Consider the following 21489-nt stretch of genomic DNA (forward strand, 5'->3'; position numbering starts at 1 on the left):
AGTTAATAAATTAATTTTCCTACGCTTAATATATTGTTTGTTTAGAGTTAATGACTTTTTTCTGCTTTCAACTTTTAATTTATCTCATAAATTTTGTTTCTTTGCTTGCTCTTCAAAGAGAATAATTTTTCCTCTCATCTCCTGTGTTCTTGCTATTATTTTTCATAATTTTTTTGGTATACACGGGTATGATGATGATGATGATGACATGAAGTACACAGAAATGAAATAAAGAAAAATTGCGGATGAGTAAAGATGAAAACGAGCAAAAGAGGAGTAAGTCGGTACAAGAAGCAGTATCAGCTGTGGATTTAAGGGATATTTAGCCCTCCTCACTGTTCATATCACCCTAATTACATCTCTGTGCAGCAGCAACAGAAGTAAATTTCAAAAAAATAATGTTAAATAAAGGGGGAAGACATGGAGTAAATGGAAAATGAATAAAAAATGAGTTTTGTATGAAAAGGCAGTAACAGCACATAAATAAGGCAGCCATTAGGAAACTTGTTAATTACTTTGCAGATTGAACAATTTCACTCCCCTAAGAGAGCTTCTTTCTTTTCATTATTATTATTATTATTTTTTTTGCCACTCAAACATTGTAGATTCTTATACAGCACAGTAGAAGATGATGATGGTGAAAGAAACGGTAAGGATGGAGTGAGTAGATAGACAAGTAATGTATGTGTCGAGTAGATGAAGACTCTTAACACAACAAAAGTGCTCAACTTCTCCTTTTTTCAAAAAGCGTAAATTTTTTGCTCAACTTTATTGCTACTGCTGATACTTATACTCAGTGCTATAAGATGCCTTTATACTTTTCAACCAAGCACTATAATATGAACAAGGAATGAGACGATGTAGAAATAAGAAGAAATAAAAAGGCAAACTCTTGTGAAATTAACTAACGCCACTTTTACTGAAATAGAGAAGCGCTCTACAGTTGCAATTCATGCGATATATAAGCACTGCAGAAGCGCACACACCAGAATGGAATGGTGCGAGAAAAATAATGGAAAAATTTATACTTTTTTTTTATATTTTAAAAATGATGTCAAGTGTGAAGTTCTTTTGAGATTTCTTTTCATTCGCTATGCATTTTTGAATTTCAATTGAAGTCTCAAACACATGAGATTATATTCAAGATCTGCTTTTGTTAACCGAGCACTTTAGTCGTATAGACTGTAAGGATTATTTAAATGGTAATTAGTTCTGAAATCAATTATTAAGACTGGAGTGGAAGTAAAGAATATTTCATGAATATTAAATAAAAATTTATCTTCCTACACTTGAGACGATATGCCTTGATATTTTTTCTCGGAAGAACCTTAATGCTCTCATTTTCATCCTCTTAATATCTAATTTCCTGTGACTTAATTAACAAATAAGTCCTTTTTTAAATCTGTGAGTGGAAAAAGAAATGAAATGACGAGTTTGGGGGAAATCTTTTGTGGATTTTGTGAATGTAGGAAGCGCATGTTATAGACTGACTTCATAATATGTAACAACACTTCTATTAAATTATATTAATAAGGATAATTATTAGTATGTGGGACTTATACCCTCCTATTCACAACTGTTCGTGACTTTATTATTTCAGTCAACAATCAATTATAATGAAAATTCCATTCATAATGTCTGCGGGGACAGTAAATTGAGTAATTAATAATGTTATCGGTCAGATTTAAACAAAAGAAAATTTTGGGGTAATAAATTGCTTTTCATGAAATATAATTAAACATCCTCGCTAGCTTGTGTTATTAGTAATAATAATAATGTAAATTATACGATAATAATTGTCATGTCTTTTACATTTACCCTCAATAACTCATTCAAAATTGCACGCAGTGCACGATTTTTCTAATTTTTTTCTTTCTCTCTCTCATTACTTATTAAATTTGGAAAATAACAAAATTTAACAATGGCTGTTTTAATTGTCAATAAATAATTGCTTCCGTGATTCGTGTCGCTGTCAGTATATTATTAATTCAATCACAAATATTGACTAGAACGTGATGTGCTTTTGTTTTAATTTAAATTTCTAAATACATGTCGTGAAAATGGCAGCGCTTGTTCAAATTTAGTGGAAAAATTTTTGGGATTTAAAAATTTATTACGAAATCAAGATTAACGGTCATTTGAGATTTGAAATTATTTCGTCAAATATTTGCTCACTTCAAAAAGTTTTTCTGGATTTTCTTTTGATTTACGCATTCAATCTTTGTTATTTTGATATATATTGACAGTAAAAAGTGGCAAGATCCTTCCTTAAGTTGTGAAAAGCTTCAACTTGAAAAACTAGCATAATAAATTCAACATCTTAAGAAGTCAGACAAAATGTTAATCCAAGAAGCCGAACAAATTTGTGAAAATTCTTGTACGACAGAAAGAAAAACTTCCACAAACAGCGTGGGGTGGATGGAAAAAACAGAGTGAAAAAGTTTTGTATTAAAAAAAAGTATAATTTGTAAGAAGATGAACGTTTATTCACTTTATTCATCCAGTACTCTCTCGCTCTGTCTCTTCATGCTCGTTACGTCGATGTTGATTTACATTTTTAATGGAATTTAATTAAAATTTTATGGCAAATTTATACATATACTTCGTTCTTTACTTCTACTTGCTCTTGCAATGTCTCGTTGAGTAAAAAGGAAAAAAAAAGTATGAAAATGTTCGCATCGTGTTAATTGATAATATTTTTTTGTTCTCCTCCCATCTCATGCTGTCGTTTGCCATACCAAAGTAATGGCTCTTAAACAAAAAACATAAATGCAAGTTAGAATGAAAGATGAGGACATAGCAAGAAAGATGCTGTCGCACCCAAGCGAATAATGAATGAGCAAAGTGATGAATGAGCAGTGATTTTTTTTGTTGTTTTTTTCATTTCTAGTTTGCTTCACTTAAATGATTATGGTGTGTCGGTTATTAAAATAAAATGAATTATAAAGCGATGGCAGTTAAATGCGCTAAAGCAATGAGATTTATGTATTCACATTCCCTCTTCATGATTGTAATAAAAAAAATTTTCTTTGTAGACGCAGTCACTGCAGAAGATCAAAATGTATATCTGTTTATATCTTTCTTCCTTCAAGCCTCAAAAAAATTTCACTGGATTCTTCTTCGTTACTTTTTTTTTTATTTTTATTTTTACGACATCATTTACTTTGTCATTAGCCCAGAAGCAGTTAATGGCGAGGATAACTATACGGAGATAAAAAAATTTTTTATGGCTTATATGGCTCTGCCTTTAGACTCAAATCAGAGATTATGGAATTATGTTCATATTCTTCTCGTCTTGTCTTTTAAGTCCTCGGATATATACTTTTTGGCACAATGATGAGACAGCCGTAGAGTTAAGGAGAAATTATGAGATGAGCTGTTGTATATTTTATAATTTTGTGAAATGAGATGGAAGAAGGAAGTATAAAAATTATGGTTGAGGGAGTGTAATTTGCTTTTAGAGGAATATTAGGGATTCATTTAAGGGGGTGAAGACTTAGTAAGGATGGATTAATTTAGGCACAGCATTTAAAGCCTTAGAAGTAAAGATGTAAATCCAAACATTCCGAAATCACAATGAAAATTCCTCAAACATTCTTAAGATTCCCCCTTACAACAATAATAGCCTCAGTTAAACATTCTTTCATCACATTATCACATCATGCTCTTTATTCCACATTATAGCATAACATAATGTATATATTAGATAATGCAATGTAATGCAATATACGATAAGTTATTGGAAGCACTAAAATATCCTTTTCACTTCATCTTATCACATTTTTTAAGTCTCATTTTTCTCCCCCTAAAACATCTTAGTGCCATTGCATTATAAACATTTTGTGAATGAAATGTGTATATAAAAAATAAATAAATAACAATTTTATTTTAATACATTGCATTTACAACAACGGAAACAAGAGAATCATGAGCACACACAAAAAAAAAAAAATATTTCTTTTCTTTTATTCGATACTCAAGTGTACGTCGTTAAGCGTTAGCGAGCAATAAAAAGATTTATTGACATCAATATCATGATAATAAAAAAAAAGTATATAAATATATATACGACGAGAGTGAGAGAAATGAAATAGAAATAATAAAACACAAAAATATTGACTGTTTGGATGGATAATATGTAATGAAATGCTAATACGTGTGTGACTATGGTAAAATCGACGCTTCGTGTTAGCAAAGCTTTTAAAAATAAAAAATTTTTAATTTACATGGTAAATGATGTGAAATTTGCTGATGTTGTATATTTTGCTAAAATTGTTTGTCTTATTGATTTGCATCAATGAGGCGAGAAATTTTTTAATGTGGATGTGAAACTTTTGCTTCTTTTGATGCGTGACTATGCGAGGTTTGTTTAGTTTCATACATTGTATCTATTATTGAATTAACGATACATTTTAAGTGGTCAATAGTTGCGTTAGGTTCAACATACAATTGATTATCAAAGCAAAATACAAATTATTGAGTAATTTGAGGATTTTTTTTTGAATTTTCTAGTTTTTCCAAAAAAAGATGCGAAAAAATTATTCAAAATTAGACCGTTAAAAATGAATTTTAAGCAAAAAGAACAGTGTGTACTGCCATAAATGCTTTAAAATGCCATGAACCTTGTAATGCCAAAAATGCCATGAATAAAATCACTCAAAATTCACCCCAAAAAAGAGAAAACTTCCTAAATTTTTATCGTCATGTATGGCGAGTGGCTCTTTATAGTCTCATTATAATATTGTAACTTTTTTTTTGTGTTTATATCACACACAAGACTGACTGGAAAAAAATAGTAATAAAGAAATGTCTATAAACATTACGACCCAAAAGAGAGAGATGTTATTATCATAATAAAATATTCAAGGGTATTCATTAATAAAAATACGCAACAACAACAATGAGCAGCAATATGCGGGACTCTAAATGTGTATAATATATAAAAAAATAAATTTTATATTATTATATATATATTTTTGTGTGTTGTATACGCCATAGCATTATTGTTTATTATTATTATTTCATTAATGGACTACAGAGTTGTAAATGTTTATTTAATACGATTATTGCTGCACATTGATTATGATGCGATGATTCTATTGCGTTGAAAACGGGGGAGAAATGAGTAATATAATATAAATATAAAAATAAGAACGCAAATGAATTGTAAATCATATGATTTGTATAATAATGTATATAAACATAGACGTATCTAATGGACGTCGACAACACAAAAAAATAGAATTGGATGTATCATTAAGCTAAAGGGGGGAGGAAGAAAGAATGAAGATGGGGTAATTTTGGGATGATGAAATATTCAGTACATTTAGAGAAATGAGCAAATCGTAATGATAATAATAATAATAAATACACAAGTCGTATACATGTGTATAGCATGTAGGAGATACAAATAATAATAAGAGAAATGGGCAATGATCCATTAATTTTGTCACGCATGAATGCGGAAATGTTTAACGGCTATGATGATGACGATGATGATGCTCTAAATTAATTGTATGGAAGTAACATTAAATGCGTTATGGCCTGTCTTCGATAACAAATTGAGCGCACTCCGTTACGCTGTCGGAGCACACAAAAAAAAAAAATATTAAATTTTTGTTTCTTTTTTTTTTTTTCGTTGTTATTTTCATGAAGTGAAAGAAATTCCCTCTTTTTTTTTTTGTTACATGTCAATGCCGCTTGTCATTTAATACGACAATTTTCATGTTTATCATGCATTTTATATGATTTCATATGTATGTCTATCTGTCTATTTGTATGTCTGTTTTATTCAATAATTGTTTGACATTTTCAACCGCACCATGGAATTATTTACAAATTATACACTATCAATTTACAATCAGCACTTGTATTATTTTTTTTATTGTGTTCAATTCTCACATGCCATTGTTGTTAATGTCAGCCACTTAACATTCCACATATTCGATTCAATCAAATGTTAGTAAATTGGAGAGTGAGTGAGAATGGGTGGGGAGGGCATATATATATGGTGTGTATTATTAATTAGTTGATAAATCAATTCAATTCAATTTAATTAGATAATCAAAATAAATGAGATGTGATTAATAAAAATGTTAATAAACAAATGAATGTATGTTATATCTTACCTGCAGTGGTGTCGTTGCAAATGGGAGACTAGGTGGAGGTAAAGCAGCTGGGGCAGGGCTTGGAGCCGGCGGTGCTGGGCCACTATTTGATGGTGGACATGGTACAGGACTAAGACTACCGCCAAGGCCCATTGGCCCATTGCTTAAAGGAACTCCCGTTGTTTGGAATGAATCGACAGGCTTTCTCGGCACCACCGCAGCAGATGTTGTTGTTGATGCAGTCGTTGATCCACCATCAGATGCCTGATGAGGAATTTATGTGTTTTTTTTTTTCACATAGTTTTTATGGTTTATGTGTTACAAATATAATGAATTTCATGTGATGTTATTATGATTTTTTTTTTGTTAGGAACACACAAATACACACATACACACACGTGAGTTGTGAGCATAATTAAAGAAAAGAAAATGGGAAGAGAAGAAGTGAGAAAAAAGATTATATAGAAAATTAATGATCGTTACTAACAAAGTCAAATTACTTAAGCGTAGTCATTTAATTTGCCACAGAGTTGTAGACATACGTTCGTACAACATATTTCTTTCTTCACAATTCTTTATTTTTTTTCATCATCATCGAAATAAGAGGATTGTGTGATGGGGGGGAATCGAATGGAACAAGAACAAAATTGTGTTGAAATCAAATGGCGCATTTTTTTTTCAGTTCCACTTGTGAAATTGTGCCATTGATACCCAAGAAATTAGATTTGACGTACTTAAAGGATGATACCTTTTAGACATGAGTAGGAAGTTTAAGAGAAAAAAAAGGTCATGACAGGATGTTGACCTATGGTGTTTTGTTAATGGTCAGAAAATGTCATGAAGTTGAGTTGTGATGGCCTTTTTTTGAGGTCAATCTCTAAATATTATCATAAACGACTTGATAACCTTTCATGTATGATGGTTGTGGGAATTTTTGAGGGTGAATTTATGGTTTTTTTGAATTAATTAGGAATGATGTCGTGCGGCAGTTTGCCTAAAAATCCTCAAATGTGCAGATGCTGATGGTGATGTGATATGTACCAATATTGAGGACGGTGTTAAGCATATGTTAGTACCAGTACCAAAAACCCTATTTAGTTAGTCCATCAAACTCAAATTCACTTGAGGACAAACAGCCAACACCCCCAAAACCCCAACAATCCTGACATACCGCTAAATGAAACTTTTTCATTCCAACTTTTAAGGTTCACTAACAGAGAAAAGATTCATTGGATTGTGTGGAAAGGTAATGTTAAAAGAATTAAATTAAATGAAGTTTTTTTTTTGCTTTTTTTCTTTTCATTCTTATTTTTTTTTCATTCTGTATGTGATAAAAAAGCACAAAAAAAAAACAAAACGACTCAAAGAGGAATTGAAATTGAATTGAAAAAGAATTTCTTTTTTTTTGTGCTTGCTGTTCGCTTCGCTAAAATGATTTTAAACTGTGAAAATGTTTTACACAAAAAATTGCGATCGCTTTTTGAAGTGAAAATAAAAAAAAAAATCTTTAAATGAAAAATTTTCCTTTCGACACTAAAGCTTCTCATTCGTCTTTTTTTTTTTTTTTTTGTTTAAGTCATTTTCAGTATATCGTATAGATTTTTCTTCTTCACTAAGATATATTTTAAACATATCTTTTTTATGTACTTGATGAAAAATACATCTTAACGTTTTTTTTTTTCTTTTTTCTTTTGAGATTGAGATGAAATGAAGACTGAAACTTGTAAGCGAAGATGAAAATATCGTCTTCGACATAGAATGATAATAAAGAGCTAAAGAATGAGTTTTTTTTTGTTCGTGGGTGAGCTAACGTTAGCGCATTTATTTGACATACTATTTTCATGGATGAGTAAGATTGAATTAATAGGGATGTTGATGTGATTGATGTGTTTTGTGGGTTTTTTTTTTCTTTGAAGGATGAATGGAGAAGTCAAAAAGTTTTTGTTAACAATTTTTGGGAGCATATAGTCATTGATTTATTGGGGTTATCGGTGGCATGTTAATGATTTTATTGGAATATGTTGGAATTTTTGCGGTTGATTTAGGGTTTTTATGCAAGTTTAGTTCTTTATGATGCTTATCAGAAAGCCATCTTCTATATGTTCCTTATATAGAGTCTTTTAAACCTTTAATCCATCTACATAAGTGAATAGTGTCATAATTGAGTTATCTTAATTCGAAATTCTCCAAAAAATCAATTTTCTGCTTAATTTCAAAACTCAACTCATTTCCAAACCGCAAAACTAAATCCCAACCCTACATCCTTCCAAAAAATCAGCTAAATACATGAATTATATCCATTTCAAAAAATCTCATTTCTCTCTTTTCATTCCTCTTTTCTTTTCGAAAAAGTTCTTATTCTATTTTCTGAATCAAGATATGTCAGATCATTTCGCATTAAATGAAGATAACGATGGTAAAATGTGAAATGGCATTTTTGCTGAATGCTGAATTTTCGTATCAGCAAACGATACGAATAGTATTAAAAAAAAAGAAGTGAGAGATGAAAATCGCTTTGTAGAATCACAATCAGAGCATGTTTGAAAGGAGTTAGGTATACGGAGATAAGTCAGCAAAGAGAATTTAAATACATATGAATGTAGATAGCTTTCTGTAAGCTAGTTAGCTATTTTGACGAATCAAAAGCAATTTTTCTTGTTTACATTTTAATCCTCTATGTTCATAATCAATGCATGAAGTTCTTAACGGATTTCTCCTTTTTTTTTGTTGATTGTGTGGAATTTAAATCCAATCTGATCCACAGTTAGACAATTTTTATGCTACATAGTCTTATAAATCGCATGCAAAGTAATTACCCGTAAAATCATTAATTTAACAAATAAGAAGAAAAAAAATTGTTAAAACAAAAAGAAATGTAATTAAATTATCAACATTTCACAGTTATTTGCAGCTACAATTATCTTCGCTCTTTTTTTTTACATAATTTAGATATCATTGTCACTTCACTAAGTCGTGAAGGTTTTCATTGTACTTCAATTTCATTTGTTGACTCTACGTCAGTGTTGTTATCATGGTAGACTTGAGGTAGACAGCAAAAAAAAAAATCTGAGTCAATAGTGTCAAGTTGCTGATATTCTTATCGATTCAATGAAGTGAATAAAGTGTGTCTAAGTTGAAGTGATTTGCGATAAAAGTGTGAATGAGGGAATAAACACTTGTGGGTTTAGATTTATGATTAGACATTGTGACTGTTTTGACAAACTTAATTATCTAATTCTGAAACTGTCTTTGAACTCTATAATGAATGAGATTACATCTTAATAAATCCACAAAATGTCACGCCATTCCCAACACTGCTCTCGTGTCTTTCGTTTGTTTTTCGAAGTACATTAATCAAGAATTAATGATTATAAAAGTTTTTTACAGCAACAAACAATCTCTATATTATAGAGACAATATAAATTGAAATAAGTTATTTGGGCAATTGACAATGAGACAGTTGAAAATAGGGAAAAAGAACGACAAAAGCAAGAAGAAGGAATAAAAGAAAAAAAAAATGTACAAAATGAAAAGGAAGAAGAAAATTTTCAACTTGCCAGTCAGTTTGAAAAATAAGCAAATAAAGAAATGAAGAGAAAAAAAAAATGGGAAATAAAAGTTTCTTTTTAAAAAGATTTTTCCTATCGCATGACTTTCAAACAGAGTTTAAATAGATATTTTTCATTCTTGACTTGAGTTGTAATAAAAGACAAACTTTTATTTATAGACATTACTGCTCTACTCTGTTTTTCTACCATTTCACTGATATTTTTGGTACTTTACTTCTACTACTGTTGATGCTGATTCTTTATATCCCCATGAGCATTGAAGCATCCCATAATATTATCATGTTACATGCTACTATGTGTATGTTTTTTTTGTTGTATGACTATTTTATTCCACTGTTCAGTAGATGGAATGAAAATAATTTTATATGTGCATTTAACACTAGAATTTATGTACTTCTGAGTGAGTTTTGGATACATTTTGTCTAGGTATGATCTTATTGGGATGATTCGTGTGAGGTCTTTTGAATATCAAGGATGTTATCGTGCTATATTAATCCACGACAAGGCAAACAATCGTTGATTCAACAGCAATTGATTAAGATTGATCAAATTGATCTGTAATGAATGAGTCAGATGATAATAGAGCTCATGGACGACCAGGTAATCGACCGGTAGTTGGCAGACGGAAGCCAACAGTAGATCCAGCTTTAGATACCATCTGAGGGACGCTATGGATCACAATTGATCTGTACATCCACCAAAGTAAGTAAATAATGACTGAGTTTCCAAACATAACCCACAAATCCAATCAATTCTGATCCCACAATTCCAAACTAACACAAATCCATCAACATCTCATTACTTGACATCACAATCTCGCCCGACATCACCGTCAAACGTATTAACACGACCAATTACAGCCATTAACGATAATTATAATATTTCATCAAATTTAATATTAATTTTTAATATATATTTTTTCACATCAAAAAGTACGCCATAATCATTAACATCAGGCGACATTTTTAAACTCATATGTACTTCAGTCGGGGAAAAAAAATGACATTAAGGCAGTTTCATACTGTGTGTAACTATGTAGCGTGCTTGTAAAACTAATTTTAAACAATTTTTTTTTTACTCTTAACAATGTACAAAATGTCTTGTCATGACTGCCACAATTGCCATTTTGTCGTAAATCAGTTGCATGTAATAATAATAAAATAATTTATACGACTATATGGTAGAGAGTGAGTGAGTGAGAGAGGAATTGTACATGAAAGATTTATACACAATGAAAATTCATGTGAAATATAAAAAAAGAAGTATGGCAGAATGAATAATAATAATAAAAAAAAAGAATCTGAGCTGCGATGTGTATGAATGGAGTTATTGAATCGGAAATGCACATGCATAATATTTACACACGTTGTAATGTCGCACTACATCATCATTATGTTGTTAATTGAAAAAAAAAATTTATATATTAACATGAGTGAAGACACGGGCTTTTCAGCTAGTAGAAACAACGTCTCGAAAAAAGTGACATAAAAAAGAGCATTTTATGTCTTAACCGCAGTCTCGTTTAATGTGCGAGAAAATTAATTTTCGTTAAAAGAATCTTCAAGTTTATTTATTTTCAACAAGAAAATAAAAAGCAATATATCCGTGAATACATGTGCATGTATCACTTCTCCTCAGACTCAAAATTCGAGAATGAAAATGAACACAAGAAAATGTTTTCATTAATTTTTTTTTTTTATACATCTCTTCTTGTGTACACATTTTTGCCTGCCATCAAAAGACGATAAAATATGCCATCGCTTATATGTCACGCACACAAATTGAATTTATTACCCGAAATGCTAAGATTATTATATGGCATGTTTCAAGAGTTATTTGAACAAATAATAAATATTTCTTCCTCAATCTTTTCACTTCTTCTTCTTCATTCTTTATACACTGAAAGACTGAAGTGCTTCCCTTTTTTTTTGTCAAACAGTTTCTCGGTGCTTAATATTATTGGTAAAGATTTCCTCATATCAAATGTGTTGAGGAGCAAAAAAAAAAAAAAAAAAATCATATATTTTATTGGAATATGTGTCTCATGTATGCTATGACAACAATAAAAAAGCAAAAAAACTTTTTTCCGTCTCTAACTTGATTCAGTTTCAAGAGAAGTATTAAGATGCATTTGGAATATTTTATAATATATAAAAAAAGAAGTCAAATAACAAGAAGAGGAGGAAAAAAAAATATATTCAGCGACATGCTAACAATTTTTAAGTCAAAAAAAGCAGTAACATACACTGAATGCAGCACATACGAAAAAAAAAATGTTGCAAACCTCGTCGATTCGAATTAATAAATTTTTATTGCTTTGACTTGGTTTGTTGCGGACTTCAACAGAAAATTTAATTTCATTTTTTTTTCTCTGATTTTTTTGTTTGTGGTGCTAAATTGAATAGAGGATTGTGAGGTGGCTGTGGTATGTCAGATTGTCGGGTTTTGAAAAGGAATTTTTGAAAGACTTTTTTTTGTTGGAATTTATAAGTAGGATTCTTAATGTTTCGAATTTAATAATGTATTTGAGATGTCTGAGTGTTTTTGTTGAATACACGTTGAATATTGAACAGTAAGGACAATGAAAATGCCACCTAAAAAGCGGAAGGATGGGCATGTTTACTGTATTAGAGTTCACATGGTGGGTTTTTGGATGTTTTTCAATTATTTGGATATTTTTAAGGGTGCTCTTATAAAATATGCATATTTTCAGTTAGATATCAGTTAGATGTAGGTTGTAGGGATCTGAGCTCGAACTCGACTCCATATAAGCCGACTGGACTCCATATAAGTCGACTATGAGCTCTACTAGGGACAAACTCCACTAAATCCAGTGCTAGATTGAGATTTACTCCTAAATATAGCACTATTAAAGCCATTAAAACACCATCCTTTGTTTAGTAATCCCAAGCTATTCACACTACAGAGCAGTAATGTCCATACTGTGCGCCTTGACACAAAGAAGTTATAACAGCACTGCTTTCGAGCAGCACAACTCCATCACCCACAATAAAAACCCCCCATAGATTCAATTCAAAGTCAACTTCCAACCAGCAACAAATGCGCTCATAAAAATCACTCATTTTTGGTCACAATTAAAATATTTCTCTTCATTCCCCGGCAAATCGACAATCGCCCTGAATAAAATTAATGTATTATGAACGTAAAACATTCAAGTTTCGACAAAAAATACACAACTTCTCTCGTTTCTGCGCTTTTGTGTATTCCGTGGAAGGCATTGTTGATGATGATTGCGGGACATGATCAGAATGGTTAACAAACATGAAATGGGTAGTGACAAAAGGGAGAGAAGGATATATTTGAAAAAAAAAACAGAGACAGATAAAGAATGGCACGAAGAGTAAAAATATAAAAATGCCAACAATCTACCGCATCCAAAGTAGTTGCCTTTTTGCCATTCCAATGCCATGGAACTTATATTTCTTTTTTTTTTTGCTGCCTTGCCTTTTTGTCAGCAAATAAAATGTATCAGGCGAATCATTTTAATTATACCATTTAAGCATACGTGTTTGCCTTTTTTATAATATTTTGTTGCTTTTTTTTGTTGTTGTTGTTGTAGATAGATATGAGAAGAAAAGGAGGAATGTTAAGCATACGTTTATATGAAAATTGTTTTTATTGCTATCATTATGACGATATTTTTTTTGTTGTGTTGCTACTACTTCTGTACTGTTGCTACCACTTATTATTATGATCGTATACACATTCCGATTGTCGTTTTTAATTTATTATGCAGTAGCTGTAGTCGAGTTGATTTCTTATTTCCCATGATTCTCGATTTGATTTTAAGACTCTTTATCCCTCCCCATGCTTTGCGTGAGTATTATGAGTTGGATGTAGTTTTAACGGCTCAGATTTTTTTTCAAGAAGATCTTACACGAACTGTTTTTAGGAGATTACAGTTCCCCTAGCACAAGAAAACTTCTAAACACGAAACAATTTTGATAGTTTTGCGTTTTTTTTGATGAAAGTTTTCTGTTAGCATGTCCGTTAATGGTACTAGAAACATGAATTATTTTGGACAGTTTCCTTTCTTGACTACTTTTTTTATTCAAGACAATTTTTTCCTTCTACTTCCTGTAGCTTAAGGAGAATTATAATTGATGTGCTGTGATGAAAATATTAATTTTATAAGCACTTGCTCTGAGGGGGTCAATGTCACATTGAAGAAAATGTCTAAAATGTTGTTATAGAATTGTGTGCTGGATCATCATATTTAGGGGATTGAGAAATGTTGTTTGTTGAAGGGTGGGTCAAGTGTCATTGGAATTTTGAGTGTTATGAGCATTTTGTGGTGAATTATTTCGATTTGAAGGATTTGACAGCTGACTTGGATTGGTTTTCTTGAAATGTAGCTTGTCCTGAAGCTGTACTCATCCCTAAACCAAGGATGTTACTCAACTGAGCTTATTTATGAGCTAAACCTATCCCTAAACTGAATTTGCACTTATTAATCATCCAGCAGTCAAAACTAGTGTACCCTCAACTTTCCCAACCACCAAGGTGTGCCGAGGCACAGAAAAAGCTTGGACAGCACTGACACTAAACTGAACATTCTCAATAATAACTAAACTAAACCTATTATTCAACCTGATTGTATCCCCCCATTAAATTCACTCAACAAATTACGTTCTCATTAAAAACTTTACACTATAATTCCACTATTAACCCAACAAATCATTAATTCCATACACAAGCCTAACGGACTCAAAGATTATATTTTCTTTCTCCACATTCTCCTACAATTCAGCTTTATTACGCGAAATTCATGTAATTTGAAATTATCACGATTTAAATACTATAACGAATCACATAATGATAACTAAGTGGTATTAAAATATACGACTATAAGCAATTTACTATTAATAGTAAGGTATACCGTATTGAGATTATAATGAGGAGATTTTTTTTTATGGACTCTTTTGATATGAGCAATTTTACGTAAAGCGATAATATAAAGCAAGTTTGATTTGATTTCTATTGCACGTGTTTGAGTCAGATTTGTTTGAAATTAAATGAGATTGATTTAAGTGTGAAAAAAATGGTCTATTAAGTGGAAATAATTGACATGATTGTTATCTTATAGTCGATAACAGCAAACACAATAAAAAATAACTTCAATTATTTTGTCAATATGAGTACTTTTCTTCAAGTGCCTACAATATGACTTCTGAAAATATCTTATGGCAAACTTATTGTGACAAGGCAAAAAGGTAGTAATAACCCTTATCTATCTAATAATAGATTATGTCATGTTATTTGCTGTGTGTTTTTATTTCGGTATCTTAATGGTCATTGAATTTTATTTGATCAAATCATGTTTCAATGTCCACACGTGATACACCCTCGAGCCTTGTTTTCAATGATGTATCTCATCAAATTTAATTGCTATAGTTTTAAATGATATACATTGAATGTAAATGAGAGAATAACAATAAATAAAATACGCTGTAAGCAATTACATATTCTAATGCGCTTACATTGATCTTCAATTACTCACAATTCGCTATAACAACCTTCAATTATTCAACATATCAATAAAAAGTAATAATAATAAATTATAAAATGCATATTTACATGTGAATATCAACGATATGTGCGCGCATGTAGTTCGCGTAACTCTTTTTTTGTGCTATTCCGATTTGAGAATGGAAGTTTTAAAATTTCCACATGCTTATTATAATTGAATATTTTCCATATAAACAATTGCAAACTTCTTCTCGTCTTTTTCATTGCAATTTTCATGGCAATTTGATAAATGATAGTGCGCTGTTCACATTCGCATCTCGTATCTCATTAATTGAAATTGCAATTGCATACTTACTGCACCTTTTTCATTCTCATTTCATTTCAATTTAATAATGATTAAAAAGCACAAGCGAACGATAATGTGGAGAAGAATGTTTTGGTGAGCATTCAAAGGAATGTCCACAGCACTCCTTAATAAGGAAGAGTAAATTAAATAAATAACCCATTTGCTGATAAGTTTAAAAAAAAAAGAGTGCAATTTTTAATGAAGGTAATATTAAATTGTTCGGACAATGTCTACATGTCTTGGCATCTGCAAGTTATACATTACGAATTAATGCTTGGAGAATGGTGTCTTAAATGTAATTTTCTTAATTGGGAATTAGCATTTTTAAATTGGACAAATTAAAGTTTTTATGAGCAACTGGGGGGATGTGCCTTAATTCAATGTTTGAGATAATTTTTGTGTTTTCAAATGAACTGATCGTGTCCTTAAACTTAGCTTGTTACTTAATTGAACGTATCCTTGAATTATACTTGTCCTTTGACTGAATATGTCATTAGTTGACTATGTTATTAAGCTGAATATATCATCAGGCTGAGTGTGTCCTCAAGTCGACGATGTTTTGGAACTAAACTTATTCTTTAGAGTCAAGTAACCTTATCCCCAACCTGAACATATTCCCTCATTCCCATTAATCACATCCGATATCAAACTTGTCACATAACTGAATTCAACACACTAATTGAACACATCCATTAAACTGAACTCAACCCTTTAACTGCTCATATCCTACCCATAAAGTTTATCTTTTAATGAAAAAGCTCGCTTTTCCGCATGAAAGATTTTCCAATTAAATTGAAAATGCACATTAATTTTCATCCTTTCATGACTCTCCTACTGACTCGCCACGATAGAGTCTGATTAACTTTTTTTTTTACTGTGTGCATATGAATTGTTGTAAAAAAAAAGTAATAAAGGTAGAATGAAATAAAAAAAAGAATAACATTACATTCCACACCAGAAATGTTGAAATTACAGAAATAGTTTTCAATTTCCATTTTCATTTTCAACAATTTTCATTGCAATTAAATTAAATTAAATAAAGAACGAGGAATGAGAAAGAGAGAGAAACGAGCTAAATGGTCATTGAGTATTGTTGCTGCTGCTGTAATATAGTCGGTGTATATTGTTTGTAGTTATGAATGGCTTTTTGCACCCATTTAAACAAGTATATATATGTGAGGAGGTTCAGGCATGCCGAAAAAAAAAAAACTTTTATTTATTATTCTCGAGGGCAAATATAATAGCAATTGTGAAAAATATATATAACTTCTACAGCATGGCAAACTATTCGAATGAACATACTGCTAACATCATAATTAAATTGAGTTATTTTGCATTCACTACAAGACATTTGCTTTTTTTTTTATTTTTGAAAGTCACTCGACGGACAGTACTTAAAATAAAGTGCAGTTGTTGACTTAACGAGATTTCAGAATTTGTAATTTTCTGTTTTTTTTTTTTTTTCAGTGGAACCGCCGAAATAAAATTTGTATTCAATTTGCACATTCATTTGCCATCAATCCAATGAACATGGAAAAGACAAAAAAAATTGCACACTTTAAGGCTTTGCCTTAAAAATAAATAATTCCGAAAAAAATATGGTCAATAGCAACACAACGAACTATCTGCGTGATTTGAATATTATTGGCAATATACTGCACATTCAAAATGCTTAAACAGTTCTCTTTATGGTAATGGGATGTAATATATTGTTACATGAGTGGAATAATCAATATGAATTGCCTCAAAAAAATGAAAATCTGCCTCTGCCTCGTTCTCCCTTCGTCTCAATTTCCTTACTCTTGATGTTTTTGTTGTTTATGGAGATCAAGTAAAAAAAAGAGGCAAAAGAAGGGAGATAAAGAAGAATTCAGCATTTTATATCATCGGCACTAAGGGAAACTTTTACTTTAAGGGATATGATGTTGATTTTGGACCCTATTGAAAAAATAATACATTCCTTCAATTAAATAAACCAATTTGTTGTTATTTTTCTTCTCACTCGAGAGAATTTGATTAAATTGAGAGTTTTAAATCATTAAATAGGGAAGCGATTCTTTATGGATGGGATGAAAATTGAGTTTTTTTTTTGTGCAGGTTGTTCGTGATGAGATTTTTATAGCTTGATCAATTTTTGACAAAAAAAAACAGATTTGATTCTTCCAGGAAATTTGATGACAATTGAGTGAAAAAAATTGAAATTCATTGCAGGGTTGTCTTAATCTTATTGACTGTATGAACATATCAAGGCACAGCCGACACGTCATTAGGAAACCACTGTTCTTCTAAAGCATTACAGACAGGAAGGAATTTGTAAGATTAAATTAAAATTTTTCAACAGCTTAATGCATTCTCCCATAAATTTCTCTTTTTTGCGTATCTCAATCCCTCCTTCTTATCCTCCCACATTTAAATAAAAATTTAATAAATTTCTTTTGAGTTAACAAAAAAAAAAAAAAAATCGATGAAGGAAGAATTTTACGCTACGTATCCACCTCCACAGAAGCTTCACTTGAAATTGAATTTAATCGTAAAATGGAAATTTCTTGGAATAAAAAATTCCACCCGGTAAGTACCATCGAGTGATGAAAAATTTATCCGTCTTTTAACCTTCCTAATACAGCACAAGCACACCATTAAGTAAACATATTTTTCCACCTCACTCAACAATGTTCAAAAATCCAACATTGATAGCACCCTTGTACCATCCTTAACATTCATTTTCTATGTAGCATCTATATGCTTATATACATAAAAAGTGCTTCATTTCGTGCTCAATCTATTACTTCTCATCTGATTTAACTTGCTCAACAACAGAAGGAGATTCTTTCATCTGAATATACATTTCGATTCCTCTTCTTTGCTTGCTATTTTTTTCCCCATTTTTTGTCGTCCCTCAAACTGTGAATATTGTAAGTAGCTTTAGCAAATTTCATTCTCTTATTTTTCTCCTTTGTCATGTATTATTTTTCGCTGCATTACGATGATATTCACACACCACAAGAGTGCCTTTTTATCTTCACTGTAAATCCTCCAATATTTTTTTTTTGGTACGACTATATACGACAGATACCTTGAGGGTGATTTTGTCAGAAAATTATTTTTTGCGTATGTAAATTTGTCTGAATTATGGGGAAGTTATTGGGTATGTTACACATGCCCCTACCCCTCTGTGTAACTAAATTTGAATGACTTCTTTGTTTCCTAAAGTAGCACATACTAACTGCATGACTTCATATTCGAATTTTGATCCAAAAAAAATAAGAATCAACACAAAAGTGTCCAACAGAGAAAAAAAATTTCACACAAAACCCATTCAAGGAACCATGTACGAATTTCGTTTAAGTATATTCATATTAAGCACAAAACCACATATTTTTGTATTCATTACGAAGACTTGAACAATGAGAAGGCAAGTTGGAATGGAATAAAAAAAGGAAGAAAAAAAAAAGAATTTATTTCATGGCAGCGATAAATTCGCGATTTTCTGTGTTATTTTCTCGTTTTGTATGCGCAATTTTATTTTCTTGCTGTTTTTTTTTTGGGCTTAATGGTCGTTTCGCTTATTATCTTTCGCGCACTTTATGTATATTTTTTCTTTTATGCGCGCACTGCTTTATATTGAAATCATTTAATAAACCCCCAGACAAGAATTGCAATATTAAATTGTTTTTCCATTTCTTTTCGTCTTATAAACGTTTTCAATTTTTATATATACAGATATATCCATATTATGTATATTTTCATTTCCATTCCTTTTGATCTCATTCCTTCTTCTTGTGTCTTACATTTTGCTGCTTGTTCGTTTGCTTGACTTCATGTTTGTAATATTCTTTATCGTAACAATTATTCGAATATATTCGAAGAAACGCATAAACATTCGAATATATTCGAATGCATATTCGAATATGCATTATTCAGTTTGGGAAAAAATTCCGTTGTATTTGATTTATTCAAAAGTCATTTCTTATCGTATTTGTGAATATGTAATTTCATACAAAAGTTGATCAATCCTTTTTTGCTTATTTTTGGCAAAAAATGATAAAATCTTAGTTAATTTGTGTTAAAACATGTATCTATGACTCGGAATAATGTTCTTATGAAAGAATGATGATGCATTAATGCAATTTTATTGAGAATTTCTAATTTTTTGCCTGAAATATGTAGGATTTTTGATCAAGATTTTGTATGAAATTACATACTTCACAAATGTGATTAGAAATTACTCTTTGAAGAAACCAAATGCAACGGAATTTTTTTGAATAATGCATATTCGAATATGCATTCGAATATATTCGCATAAAATATTCGAATGTTTGTATTCGAATATATTCGAATACGATTCTGCCCAACCCTAGTTTGTAATATTCTTTATCGTAACGAAACATTATTTCGAAGAAATGAAAAGAAGAAGAAATAAAAAAAAGCAAGTTGGATGGAAGAAGAAGACGAAATGTAGCAAAGGTAGTAATTGGAATTCTCTTTGCCATTTTTTTTCTACAAATCTCTTCTTCGACTTGCTTTCAATACTACCTTAGTTGCAGTTTTAAGAGTGAATCGTAGAATTGGTGAGTTTTTTTGGGAATTGGTCAGTTTGGGATGGCTGGGAGTGAATTTGGAGGGTATGACAAGTCAATGTCTTGAGATGCTAAGCTCCAGCGGTCTCCAACAGTCAAATAAAGTTAAAGAAATGTTGCCTTCTTGACAAAATAACACTAAATTGGTAAACTGATAGGAAAAATGAGATTTGACGCAAGGTGCTACTCAAGGATGACGTTTAAGCATTTTAAGACACACAAGGCTATTCAGCCTGTATTATAAACCCATAAATCCAACTATTGTCAACTTCCAAACCCCAAAAAATCCATAATCCACAAAAAATGCGCTAATAGTCACTCCCATACCCTCCAAAAATCCCTCAACTTCTTTTATTCACAAAATGTACATTTTGCAAGTTAAAAAAAAGTGAACAAACACAAGAATAAAAAGGAGAAAGATGCAGCAGCAAAATGAAATGTTCTTTAGCAAGAGGAGAAGAAAAAAAAAAGCATTCAGAATTAATTTTGTATGAAAGAGAATATTACATAGCTCATGCTACATTCAATTTATTTTGCTTTCAAGCAGTTCACTTAACAATTTTATTATGAATATATTTTTCATCTCAAGTTGCTGCTTGCACTACAAAGTGTTCTCTTCAAATTGCTTAAAAAAAATTTTCTTTTTTTTTATTTTCTCATTCTTTGATCAATTCCGTTCGTACCTTCGAGTTCTCGTCTTTTATTCTTTAAAATTTCATTCTCATATGTGTGTTTTATTAAATTGTTTTGTGTATACAATACAATATCAAATAACTCACTTAAATGATTATTATTTAACCATAAGCGAGGCAAAGATATGGAAGTAAAGCATTCTTCTTATATTATTATTTTTTATCCATCATCATATTACAAATTTATATGTATTATAATATTTGTTCTGAGTAAGAAAAAAATCTGAATTAAATTCTATTGCCACAGCAGTTAAGGCATCTCAAATATCTCATCGTCATCATCTCTTGTGTCTTCCCTTTTACACATGGAAAAATGAGCTGATGTTGATGTCGATCAGTTGTTTTGTTTATTTATATTTGAATTACACACATTAAGAGGCATAATAGGCCTTTCAGCCATTCTCACATCTTCCTTTTTTTTATTTTTATTCTTCTTACGATTAAATTCAGTTCTCTTTTGAAGAACCCTAAGCATGAGAACACAGCAGCACTTAACCAATGTTACTAATTCACTTTTTGTTATGTGCTACTGGTTTTTAAAGTACTTCTTCGGTTTGAAACAAAAAAAAAAAAATAATAATAATAATATATGTGTGTAAAATGGAAGGGAAAAAAGAGAATAATAAGAGGAATAAAGTCCCCCAGGCGTCGAGTTATTGAAAATATGTGTGTAGAAAATATATGCATTTAACATTCAATTCTCCCTCG

The 21489-nt window shown here is 30.7% G+C and overlaps 1 protein-coding gene across 5 annotated transcripts in view; it reads right to left on the bottom strand.

Annotated features, from left to right (window-relative positions):
- tay (tay bridge) overlaps positions 1–21489 on the bottom strand; it is a 79812-nt gene that overhangs the window by 16780 nt on the left and 41543 nt on the right. For 3 of the 5 annotated variants that reach the window (XM_070640724.1, XM_070640723.1, XM_070640722.1), the window contains exon 6: positions 6129–6371. The exons of the other annotated variants lie outside the window; for them this stretch is intronic. In XM_070640724.1, the coding sequence (XP_070496825.1) occupies positions 6129–6371 (243 nt within the window). The remainder of the gene's footprint in view (positions 1–6128; positions 6372–21489) is intronic. 5 annotated transcript variants of the gene reach the window in all.

The sequence above is a fragment of the Chironomus tepperi genome, unplaced genomic scaffold (assembly GCF_022539635.2).
Source record: "Chironomus tepperi strain 1889 unplaced genomic scaffold, CSIRO-AGI_Ctep_v1 contig_221, whole genome shotgun sequence".
In the NCBI taxonomy this organism is placed as follows: Eukaryota; Metazoa; Arthropoda; class Insecta; order Diptera; family Chironomidae; genus Chironomus; species Chironomus tepperi.